Source organism: Lentinula edodes (genome assembly GCF_021015755.1).
Source record: "Lentinula edodes strain Le(Bin) 0899 ss11 chromosome Unknown C8R40scaffold_8, whole genome shotgun sequence".
NCBI lineage: Eukaryota > Fungi > Basidiomycota > Agaricomycetes > Agaricales > Omphalotaceae > Lentinula > Lentinula edodes.
In genome coordinates, this window is record NW_025764314.1 from 636,181 (window position 1) to 646,964 (window position 10,784).

Consider the following 10,784-nt stretch of genomic DNA (forward strand, 5'->3'; position numbering starts at 1 on the left):
GTTAAAGCTTCGAAGTTTCGTCAACAACAGCACACTGCATACCAGCATGATTGAACACTCTTTCGACATCGCGATTTCTATAGCGCAACAGCATGTGGTTTGCTGTGTCTGCGGTGTAGACGACAAAGCATCTTGCACAATCTGGCAGCGAAGATTGACAAACAGTGAAAGCTCTAAAGGCCCTAAAAGGAGCTCTTGCATATCAATGGAAGCCGCGTCTCCGTTCCTACCTTCCACCTGTCGCTGATCTCATGTATCACAGGCTATACACATGGGTTACTACAGTATCACTACTACCATCTTCATCTATCCCTGGGCTTCTCTCTCTCTCTTTTCTCCTTATTGTGACCCTTTGCTTGCTTAATTTCAGAACTATTATGAATTTATTCTTAATGCAACCTATTCGGGAGTGAATCTCCACCAGGGACTCGATTTTTGTACCACTGCCTATAGGCTTGCCAATCAAACAGTGTGTCGATGATATATTCCCTCGAAGTTGTAATTTTGCTGTTTTGAACTATGCCAGGCTATGCCATGTGAATAGCCTGTATATTGGCAATCTTATTGCGTATGCAGATATCATTAGCCTTTAATTGTCGCTTTGTGGTGAAGCCTTAGGCATGCTTCAGAAAGGTACTTACAGTATCATTAATGATGTCCTAATACAGAAGTGCGAATACCAGCTTTGACCTTCCCAAATGCCGTTTACGCTATCATTCTATCTATTTTTCAATTTCTCCTTTTGAAAAGCTCTTTCTAATGTGCTGTCTTTTGTTGTGTATGTTAGCAGGCGCACCTCAAATTACAGTTCCTTTTCAAACTCGACGTGTGTTCTTTGCTACATTGTAGGCACTGCTTTTCAACTCGACTTCACCCAACTTCAAATCATCTGCACTGTTTCGCAATCGCCTTGGCTCAGGCTATGACCTCAACTATGACCTCAGATTTGGAGAATTGCGAGGTCCAGTTAGATGACTCAGTCTTCTCGGTGACTCGGCCTGATTACAACACCTCAGGCCTCAGTATTTAAGTCTCCTTCTTGGAGTTGGATTTATCGTTATTCTATAATCTTACATCGTATACCACTCATTGTTACTTCAATTCTCCAAGATGTCATCTACCGTTGGTCAACCCAAGACCAAGCTTAACATCGTCATGGTGTGTCCTCAGGTGCCAATCCAACCGTCGTTCACTGGGACGTTCACTTGTATTGACAGGGCGCTGCAACCTTCGGCGAAGAAGGTCGACCAGCAGTACGGATACATGACTTGGACGAGATTGAAGCTCTTTTAGATATATTCCGATTGCATGGACATACTGATGTATTGTTTTTATCCGCCTGTTAAATTAATGCCTTGAATCACGCTGATTGACCAACTTCTATGTAGGTCGATACTGCTTATTTTTACACTGGGGGGACCAGTGAAGTTGTCCTGGGAAAAATAGACTGGAAGTCTAAGGGTCTCAAGTTAGAAACCAAGCTTCCTGCAATATTCGTAAGCATGTCTATCTGCCTAGGCTCTCGAATTGGGGCGATGTTACTTTCATGCACAGAATGAAGAACAGAAAACCGTGCACGGAACTGAAGAAAGCGTGTCACACACATATGAGGTCTGATTAGCCAAAGAATTTGAGGATTTTTTTGTTGATAATGATTATTCGATCATAGGATATTAAATCTCACCTTCTTAAATCTCTCAAAGCCCTTGATTCCGAGTATGTCAAACCACTATGGATATCGTTGGAATTTCGAGCTCAATTCTTGCTGTAGGCAGTTGGAGATTTTCTACTTGCACACTCCCGATCGTTCGACACCTTACGAGGTGACCATGAAAGCGATAGATGCTCTCCACCGCGAAGGATACTTCAGAAGGTTTGGCATCAGTAATTATACCTCGTAAGTGGCACATGTATTCCAAACTAGCAGACGGACATCGGGCTTCATTATAGTTGGGAAGTAGCCGAACTAGTGGGAATTTGTAAAGCGAATGGTTATGTCGTCCCGTCCGTATACCAAGGACTGTACAATGCGGTTCATCGCGCCGTTGAGCCAGAGCTCATTCCTTGTCTTCGAAAATTTGGAATAAGCTTCTACGCTTTCAATCCTTGTATGTCCTGTTACATAATCCAAGCTGAACCTGACATTGGTATGTTTTTCTGTAGTGGGAGGAGGATTCTTTACTGGGAGATATAGCTCTTCTGAAGATGATGTTGGCGAAGGGACACGCTTTGATCCCAGTGCAGTACAAGGCAAGGTATAGATCTGTTAACCGATCTTCGTTCTGCGCTGGTCCTAACTTGGAAGGACCCAAGCTTTACAGGAATAGGTCCGCTTCTGAATATGAAAACCAGAGTTATGCTTAATAGGCAAACATATACCAGGTATTGGAACGAACATTACTTTGAAGCAACTTCGGCTATTCGCGCAATTGCTGATGCACACGAGCTTTCCATGGCGGAAGTTGCTTTACGTTGGTTGTGCCATCATAGTGTCCTGAAGCGCGATTTTGGTGATTCAGTTCTCATTGGGGCTTCGAGTCTGAAACACGTCAAGCAGGTAAAATACTTACTACAAAGAAATTTCCAAATCTCTAACGAGTTTCGTTCAGAATCTTGTCGATCTTGAGAAGGGCCCTCTCCGTGAGCTCATAATATTGATACAGGAAGTAGGTTAATCTGACATTGTTGTAGCGGAGAACGTCATCGAGGCTCTTGACAAAGGTTGGGAAACCGTCAAGCCGTATGCGTCAAGTTATTATCATTGATCAGCTGAATAATGGAAAAGTCGAGGAAAATACTATAAACTTTGGACGCATTCTGTCCAAGAAGATGTTACGGAGTGGTCTGATAGTTACGAACATGTATGTAGGATAGGGGTTTGACATATTTATACATAGTTGGTGGGAAAGCTCACGGCACATCTTTGCTACTGTATGATCTTCTGTGATCCCTCCATGCCTGGAACTTCTTGAACCTTCAACTCATTCCTTTTTGCTCGGGCGACATGCCTGCACAACTTGTAACTCCATCTTCCACCAGTATACATATATCCTCCCCTGCCCCGTCTTCAATCACGCTTGTTGTCAATGGCACTGTTTCGGATGCTTCACCGGACTCTTTATCCTTCGCCGAGCTGGAAGGAAAGGAGCCCAAAGAGCAGGTGAGGTTACGTGTCGCAAGACCGCTAGAGCTCTCCTGAAACTTCACATTCAGCTTGAGTTTCTGGAAGCTCTCATAGTAAAGGAAAACCGAATCAAAGATGGTGCAGAGAACTTGTTGAATATGCGGCTAGATGTGTGTGTGCGGTTTATAACCTACGTATCTCTTTAATGATGCTCTACGATGAAGGACATACTCCGTGAAAAGGTCGTGTCAGAGCTAAAAACCGCAAGTATTCGGATAAAAGCTATTATGGATAGGAAAGCAGTCATTGGCACGTTTATTGTGGCACAACCTCTCATAATTCTCTGCTCACTCGTTACATAGAAACGGCGCTCAGAAAGCATACCAGACGAAGAGGAGAGCATGAGCGGGAACTGGACGAGAGAGGTTTTTCAATATCTGATCATCGCATTTGCCAAACTCATCTCTTCTGAAGGAGACGATTTTCGAACTGCCCTTCGCAATGCACAAGACTGTATCTCTTCATTAATCTCTTTCAAATCTGAACCTCCGGACCCTTCCAATCTTGATAAAGAGCTGGTTAAAGTAATGACGAAACTTGTTGGCATCTTACAACGAAATCTGCGCGTCCGATATGAACTCACCATCTCCGAAATTGCTCAATCGTACGCCCACTCTATTCCGGAGCCAGTCTCGTGCATGACTGATTTATTGCAGTGTAATATTTGCTCTCGCCGATAAACGCACCAAAGAGTGTCGTGCAGTAGCATATCGTGTGCTCCGACATTCCCTTGTGGACCCGGAATCTGTTAAGAAGTTGAAGGAACAGGAAATAGATTGGTACATAATTAGGTCTCTGCACCGGGATAACAAGTTCGCGGTTGAGAAGGAGCAGGTCATCAAACTTATACGTTCTATCGTTGGAGTGGGCACTGTGTCTAATGGTGGTCCCGGAGGCGTGCCTCTTTCTGAACCAGTACTTCGTGCGTTTATCGCTGTCGCAGAACAAGCGGATGATCCTTTTAGATTTATCTGCATACAAACTTTGGCTGAGCTAGGTGGGTTGCCTATACTCGCATCTCGCGCCCATAATCCATTTGCTCACTGCCTTTATAGTCATCCTTGATACGGACTTAGTAGACAGGGCTGGTGGTATACGCTTCCTCCTGCATGCTGCCGGAGAGGGACCGGTAGAAATTACACCAATACTGGCTTCTACATTTTTGCATATAATTGATTCTCCACGAACTCGAGCTTACCTTCGTGTGGGCACAGACCTTGAGGTTGGTTGAGCCGTTTCTACTGAATCTCTATGTCTTAATTGTTCGCACTTGTCAGATAGTTCTCACTGCAGTTACCGATGCCTACGGTAAAGGGCCTGATCATGCTGAACGTATGAAGAGCTATACCAGAGTTATACAAGTCATGTTACGGACATGGAGTGGGCTGATGTACTTCTGCATGGAAGAAATGGGAGCTGTTCGTTCTTTGGTAGATACCCTTCGGCTACCTTCTTTAGAAACACGAGTACGTTGCGTAATCTCAAACTTTGATTTAACTCACACACTGCATAGGAAGTTGTTTTGAACATGTTTTTCGAAATCTTCAACATCAAATCTCCGGAATGGTATCAAACTTTCATTGCTGGCAAGCGATTGACTAGTCAGTCCTTCTTGTCTATATGAGGCGAAGTTGCTCAACTGAATCATAGCCTATCATGGTCTCAAACCGCCTGAGCCCGAACCTCAGGAACGCACTGTGCAAACTCTCAAGCTCACCGATCAATACATTGCCCTTCTTATCCTGGTATTCACCAACGTTGGGTTGCTAGAGGTAAATACTTGACAATCTTTAGACACGGATGAAAGATAAATTCGTCCCTATGCGCGTAGGCTCTTATTTCCATAATGGAGGAGGTGCCTACTGGATCCGTTCTTTCTCGCAAGGCCACACTGTTAGTAGGCGAAATCCTTCAAATATCCAATCGTGTCTTGCCATTATCGGTGGCTGCTCGAATACAGGTGACATTTTTTTTCGCATCAATCGTTCATATAATTTTGAAGAATCAGAAAGGCTTTACCCTCGATATTTGCTATGGCATCCAACTATGATGATGGTCAACAACGACTTGTTGGTGCCTCAACACTATCTGCTCTAGATAGTTTCAATCGGAACCGCACTCGACTGGAACCTGGTGTGGTGAAAACATCTTCACGACTCAGGTGATATAATTTTAGCCTACGCCGTTGAATTATCGTGTGACGTCGAAGCATGCAGGGCAAATTCAGTGGATGACGCCGTTCGGCGAGGGCAAAGACAGGTGGAGCAAGCCAAACTAAAACTAGGCATGCAAATGGATGACAAGACCTTCCAAAGCTCTCTTTTGGAAACTCAGGTGATGCTCACCAAGGACCATGCGAAGTGGAACTTTGATACCTTGCAAGAAATCATCGAGGGTCCTTTGCTGCATCCTAAACGGATGGATGAAGCGATTAAAGGAGCGCGCTTTATTAGACGTTTAATGACGTTCTTCCATCCTTTCAGTCATAGGTTTTCTGATATGCACCGTATCAAAGTAAGTCATTTTCAATACATGCAGTCGTATAGCTTACGAATTCTAGGTCAATCTGAGATGGGTCCGACTAGGCTGTTCGCTTCTGACTACTCTCTTGGCTAATCAAGACGGAATCCGGTATCTGTCGTCAGAGGATCCATTCATGGGCCAAATCGTCAAGTGCTTCGCGCAACTTGATCCTGTATGTCCACTCCTTGTATTTGAGGCATTACATCCCTTATCTGTCCTTTTCAAGTTCAACAGCCAAGCAGCACCCGACTCAGATCCAATGTTTTCCAAAAGAAGAATTGCCGAAACCCTGACGTACGGGTACCTTGAGATGCTTGGGACCCTCAGTAAACATAAGGAGGGCATCGAGTCAGTAATATGTTTTTTAATCTTGAATGCACCAACCCTTATCTTTCCAGGATTCTCGAGAACTACAAAATATTTACCGCTTTCTATCACTTGAGCGATTTAAAGAGCAGAGATGATCTTATCAAGGGAATAATTGAAAACTTGGATTATAGCACGTATGATATTTTCGTAATCTTGCAGGTTGTCATAATAACACCTTTTAGAGACGGTCATCCGCGTATCGTCTTATCCAAGGCCCTTACTTCGAGCCACAAGGTGAGTCCTTCGCTAATGTTCCGGAATTCATAGGATAAAATGCATGACCTTCAGCGCATTCAACTGCATGCCACCCAACATCTGGGAGAGTTGATTCGCAACTCCCCTGCGGCAAACTCATGGACACTCAGATTATTATTAACCCAATTATACGATCCATCCGTTGAAGTTCGAAAATTGGCTGTCGACTACCTAGAGGAGGCATGTGAAGCAAAGGACATCCTGGAGATGGTGGTGGAAATGCGACCTGTGATGGACCATCTTGGTGAAATGGGTAACTCGCTCCTACTCAAGTAAGTTGTTTTGGGATCTGTTTCCTTCCAGAAAATAAACGGTTGGCAGGTTTATGTCCACACCCACGGGGTTTCGCTACTTATACGATGCTGGTTACATTGATCGCGAGATGGATATATGGTTTGAGGTTCAGTTATTCATTTGCTGCCGAATAAAGAAGCCCCACTGACCGGAAGTTGCAGGAGCACAATATTTATTATGTGGTTCAAGTGGAAGTTTTTTTGTCGCAGGTTTTTAGTTCAAATGAGGAAGAGGAACACACTTTGTATGTCAACAAGCTCAAGCTGGGAACTAGATATAATGATTTTTACCATCTAGAGGCTTCGAGGGGACCGTTCCACCTCATTTCTATGGGGAGATGGCCAAGACAGAATTAGGTTGTCAAGTCTTGCAGGAAAAAGGTCATTTCGGGGACTTTGCTCAATTCATCCGTCAACATGGGCATGAAAGTGAGGATACGGAGTTGATCATGAAGCTCAAGAGCGTTTTGTGGGCCGTGGTGAGTTGGACAAATATGTATGGCTGAACTGCTTCTCACGCTTCCTCTCAACAGGGAAATATCGGAGCGACTGAAGGGGGACTTTTCTTTCTGGAAGAAGAGGAGATCATACCGGCTGTGCTTAGCATAGCTAATAAATCACTTATACCCTCCGTACGCGGGTACGTTCTTTCTCTCTGCTTACGGAATATCGATTGAGCCTTTAGCGGATAGAACCTGTTTCTTCGTTTTGGGACTCATATCGACCACCTCTCAAGGCGCGGAAATCTTGGATGATTATAATTGGGAGGCCACCCTAACACCCATGGGCATGCCTACTGGCCTTTGTATACCCGTTGACGTGGGCGAATTTCTTTCTGTGAGCACTTTCATGTCAGCCATTAGTGTAATTTTAGTTGAGACAAATTTCCCCTTTCAGCTACCATCTTGGAAACAACATGTACCCGACGTGACCAGCACCCAATTGATTCCTCCCACCTCTGAACCGGAACTGGAAGCACTCACCGCCATACAAAAGCTTGCCAATACAGTAATTGCAAACGCGGCTTCACGGTCCCTAGCAAGGTCTGTTTGTCATCTTCATTCTGTCGTATAATGTGTATTGATGTCAAAATAGAATGAAATCCCGACCAGAATATCGTTCAGTCTTCACTTCACCCGCCATGCTTTACCGCGTTTTTCATACTATATCCACGTCAAGATACCGTCTTCCGGTTCGGCGATATATTATGGATCTTTTCAACATCGAGCTGGACGAGGAAGTGGTCGCCGCTATGGTTGAGGCGTCGAAGAAATTCAAAGCGAATTCTTTGCATCCACCTCCGAAAACAGATCTCAATCGTCGCCTTAGTATGTTCGGTAATCTAGGACGACGTTCGTCAGTAAGCGACGATGAAGATGACGATGAGATGAATGAGGATTCCTCACCTGTTTTACCGAAGAGAGAAGAACCTGCATTTGCGCTGCGTCCTGTGCACAGAATTGCGGGGTTTGCCGTTGAGTCCATTGCGATGGGGAGAGAGCCTGGGTGATAATTTTTCCCTAACCTTAGTCGTCGACATTCCTATCACCCTAGGACTTAAATTCATATAAAATACTCCTTATATGCATGAATCGGAAAGGAAGTTCAACTATGTGGAGGCGTCTCCGATGTGTCCGAGCGACTCGAGACCAATGCTTGTAATGTTCACCCTTTCGATGACCGACTAGGTCATATTGAGCAATAACAGGGGGATAGATGACATGATTAGACCTAACTAACTATTAGTGAAGACATTGTAGAAGGAATGGATAAGCAAGTACAATACAGCGAATTTTTCGATGTTTACTATCACATACTCCCTCCACCATGGATAAGGTGCAACTCGACCTCGCGTGCAATATCATCTTCATACCCCTCAAACTGACCCTCGGCAAACTAACCCGAGCTTGTATTCCCTCCAAAGCATATTTTGACTTTTTCCCAGTACGTTGTGCGCCAACCAGCCTGTTCCCAGTCTATAATACCTACAACTTTTGCGCTGTCATCCACCAAAAGATTCCGTCGTGTGATGTCCCCATGAGTGAACACGATATCACTGGCAACCGGCATTTCTCGACCAATACGAGCAAGACGTTCCTTCGTTACAGGATTTTCACTGTAAGCAAAGTTGTCAAAACAACCCATCCGAAAGTCGTTGAATTCGGCTATGGAAATCTCGGAAGGGACCGCAAGATGATGATCCTATCCAGCCTTGCGGCTCTGGTTGACGGATGGCACGCAGTTCCTCAATCATGTTCCTAACCTGAGCCATGATAGAATTCCTCTGTTCGGATGACAGAAACCGCCATTTACGTTGCAGCATATCTCCAGGCATGTGCTGCATAACGAGGTAGCCTTTATGGCCATCGCTAGGGGTAAAAAAGTCATAGACACGAGGGATAGGGAGCTGAGTGTGATCCCGAGCATATTTGGTAGCCTCTGCTTCGAGCTGAAGAAAAGCAGGATTGCCCACTTTTACTACTGTTCCATCCGGCAACAAGTGGACAAGCCCTCCAGGGAGTGTAAGACCATGTCGTAGTAGATATGGAAGTAAGAGTCGCCGAGGATGGTTTGAAAATAATCCAAGGATGCGAAGGATGAGTCCTAAAAGACCCATGATTATCGTGTACAAGTCGTCTTTTGACCAAACCTCTTTCTAACCTGGCATCGGGTTGTTATATTTGCGGAAGTCGACTATAGCACTCCGCGCGCTTCCTCATCTTGAATTAGATGTGGATTTCCTCATTTTATTCTAACTCAAGTTTGTCATGCGTTACAATTTCTCTTGTTGATAGATAGATAGGGTGTAAACGCTTGTCTATGTGAAGGTACCAATACACAGTCTTTCAGCTAACAGCTTACAAGGTATCAGAGTCGGTACGAAAGTAGCTGAATGATCATGACTGGATTAACTGATTTAATTTGGAACGAATGGTTGAGATGTATTACATTCCAAAATCTATTTGGTTCGCATGATACGGAGTTTGTCCTTACGATACAGGTAGTTCTCGGCGTAATTCTTTGGTGGTATTCTCTTAACCTCAGGAAGTTGGCTGTAAATGATGTACGTATTAGCTGACAGGAAGAGAAGAAAGAATAGCACGCACACATAGTAGTCCCAGCCTATACCGTAGCAAAAAAGGGGGAGGTGTGTTCGGTGAATAGACAAACCGGAGAGATGAAGAATTTCGAACCTTGCTTTTCCGCAAAATGGATTGCATCTTCCTTGGAACGGAAAGAGACTCGGGTTCCTTGCATGTAATCGGCACTGTTAAATGCAAACTGAGTTCCAAGAAATGCATCTAGTAGGAGTTTAAGGGCTCACGAACTAGCCCAGCCCATAAGCGGATTCTCCCAACGACCTCCTCCCAGAAGAACATCGAAATCAATCCTCCACCTGTCACCCTTGTTTGGACCGCTCTGCATAGTATTACGGGTAGGTTGATAGATGCGAACTGAACGATGTCTTAGTTCCGCTGTAAGAGATTTAATTTATTGAGTGCGTAATTAGCTTTCTGAAAAGGACAAAGAAAAACGCACGAGGAGCACCGCTGACTACATCTGCAGTCATGACATCGCGGGCTGGAGGAGGGGCAACAATTTCGGATGATTCTGTATTGACGGTGGGGGCAGAGTTGGTGTTGGGGGTCGTAGAGACTGTTCTATATGCTGCTTGGAGGATGTTTCGGCGACATGGCGCCAGCGAGGTACGGAGTAAGGACATGAAGTGTTCGAAATCCTGTCGAGAACTGTCCAATCAAATCACAGTTGGAGCGGCTCCCACGGTCAGACCCGTTAGGCGTTAGCCGAACGAAATTATCAGCGGCTATCCATCTCGAACTACTCTTTGAGGCGTACTATATTCAGAGAAGCAGAAAGATCGGATGAAAACGTTCGGCAAATCGATACAGAAGGCATAGTTGTACTTCAAGCGGCCGCGATTGGATGCACCACTTCGCGATCTTCAAAAAGGTTATCTTATAATCTGATAAATCTGATATTACTATGTACACTGGCTTTCATGCGTCTAAATTGCGAACTATTTTGACATGTTTCTGTTTTATTCTATTGCGCACAACGACCTTACGTTCATAACCGATGAATGATCGCAGTGTACTTAAGGTGTACTGGGATCGTGTGGCTGTAGATTCTTCAGGGTT

The 10,784-nt window shown here is 44.6% G+C and overlaps 4 protein-coding genes across 4 annotated transcripts; 2 read left to right on the forward strand and 2 right to left on the reverse strand.

The window, feature by feature from the left end:
- The first annotated feature begins 992 nt into the window (after nt 1-992).
- On the forward strand, nt 993-2,920 carry C8R40DRAFT_1093290 (Aldo/keto reductase). Its single transcript, XM_046227588.1, has 12 exons — nt 993-1,158; nt 1,218-1,322; nt 1,389-1,496; nt 1,555-1,611; nt 1,670-1,716; nt 1,772-1,897; nt 1,951-2,108; nt 2,164-2,255; nt 2,314-2,327; nt 2,383-2,557; nt 2,610-2,640; nt 2,692-2,920. The coding sequence occupies exons 1-12, from the start codon at nt 1,111-1,113 to the stop codon at nt 2,763-2,765; spliced, it is 1,035 nt and encodes a 344-aa protein (XP_046089076.1). The 5' UTR covers nt 993-1,110; the 3' UTR covers nt 2,766-2,920.
- On the forward strand, nt 2,921-8,239 carry C8R40DRAFT_1093298 (Rapamycin-insensitive companion of mTOR, N-term-domain-containing protein). Its single transcript, XM_046227589.1, has 25 exons — nt 2,921-3,160; nt 3,214-3,294; nt 3,349-3,433; nt 3,487-3,549; nt 3,599-3,788; nt 3,841-4,181; nt 4,240-4,406; nt 4,462-4,650; nt 4,698-4,785; nt 4,835-4,956; nt 5,016-5,144; nt 5,197-5,345; nt 5,401-5,698; nt 5,745-5,879; nt 5,934-6,055; nt 6,106-6,210; nt 6,259-6,310; nt 6,365-6,603; nt 6,653-6,731; nt 6,787-6,869; nt 6,923-7,103; nt 7,158-7,264; nt 7,317-7,461; nt 7,522-7,667; nt 7,720-8,239. The coding sequence occupies exons 1-25, from the start codon at nt 3,005-3,007 to the stop codon at nt 8,132-8,134; spliced, it is 3,867 nt and encodes a 1,288-aa protein (XP_046089077.1). The 5' UTR covers nt 2,921-3,004; the 3' UTR covers nt 8,135-8,239.
- A 163-nt stretch (nt 8,240-8,402) lies between these two features.
- Nucleotides 8,403-9,367, reverse strand: C8R40DRAFT_879171 (uncharacterized protein). The gene has a single exon (XM_046236532.1). It carries the CDS (start codon nt 9,239-9,241, stop codon nt 8,756-8,758), a length of 486 nt encoding a protein of 161 aa, XP_046089078.1. The 5' UTR covers nt 9,242-9,367; the 3' UTR covers nt 8,403-8,755.
- C8R40DRAFT_879124 (NADH-ubiquinone oxidoreductase 21kDa subunit) lies at nt 9,235-10,660 on the reverse strand. The gene is made up of 5 exons (XM_046236530.1): nt 10,165-10,660; nt 9,950-10,100; nt 9,819-9,892; nt 9,732-9,747; nt 9,235-9,677 (listed from the first exon to the last, which is right to left on the reverse strand). Exons 1-5 carry the CDS (start codon nt 10,346-10,348, stop codon nt 9,584-9,586), a joined length of 519 nt encoding a protein of 172 aa, XP_046089079.1. The 5' UTR covers nt 10,349-10,660; the 3' UTR covers nt 9,235-9,583.
- Between the last annotated feature and the right edge of the window lie 124 nt (nt 10,661-10,784).

Excerpts from the sequence above, each read along its gene's own strand:
- C8R40DRAFT_1093290 (XM_046227588.1), top strand. The coding sequence starts at position 1,111 with ATGTCATCTACCGTTGGTCAACCCAAGACCAAGCTTAACATCGTCATG. Across the intron at positions 1,612-1,669 it reads GCGTGTCACACACATATGAG|GATATTAAATCTCACCTTCT; the intron begins GTCTGATTAGCC and ends ATTCGATCATAG. Across the intron at positions 1,898-1,950 it reads GGCATCAGTAATTATACCTC|TTGGGAAGTAGCCGAACTAG; the intron begins GTAAGTGGCACA and ends GCTTCATTATAG.
- C8R40DRAFT_1093298 (XM_046227589.1), top strand. The coding sequence starts at position 3,005 with ATGCCTGCACAACTTGTAACTCCATCTTCCACCAGTATACATATATCC. Across the intron at positions 6,732-6,786 it reads AGATGGATATATGGTTTGAG|GAGCACAATATTTATTATGT; the intron begins GTTCAGTTATTC and ends CGGAAGTTGCAG. Across the intron at positions 7,462-7,521 it reads ACGTGGGCGAATTTCTTTCT|CTACCATCTTGGAAACAACA; the intron begins GTGAGCACTTTC and ends TTCCCCTTTCAG.
- C8R40DRAFT_879171 (XM_046236532.1), bottom strand. The coding sequence starts at position 9,241 with ATGGGTCTTTTAGGACTCATCCTTCGCATCCTTGGATTATTTTCAAAC.
- C8R40DRAFT_879124 (XM_046236530.1), bottom strand. The coding sequence starts at position 10,348 with ATGTCCTTACTCCGTACCTCGCTGGCGCCATGTCGCCGAAACATCCTC. Across the intron at positions 10,101-10,164 it reads TGTAGTCAGCGGTGCTCCTC|CGGAACTAAGACATCGTTCA; the intron begins GTGCGTTTTTCT and ends AATCTCTTACAG. Across the intron at positions 9,893-9,949 it reads CTTATGGGCTGGGCTAGTTC|TGCCGATTACATGCAAGGAA; the intron begins GTGAGCCCTTAA and ends TGCATTTAACAG.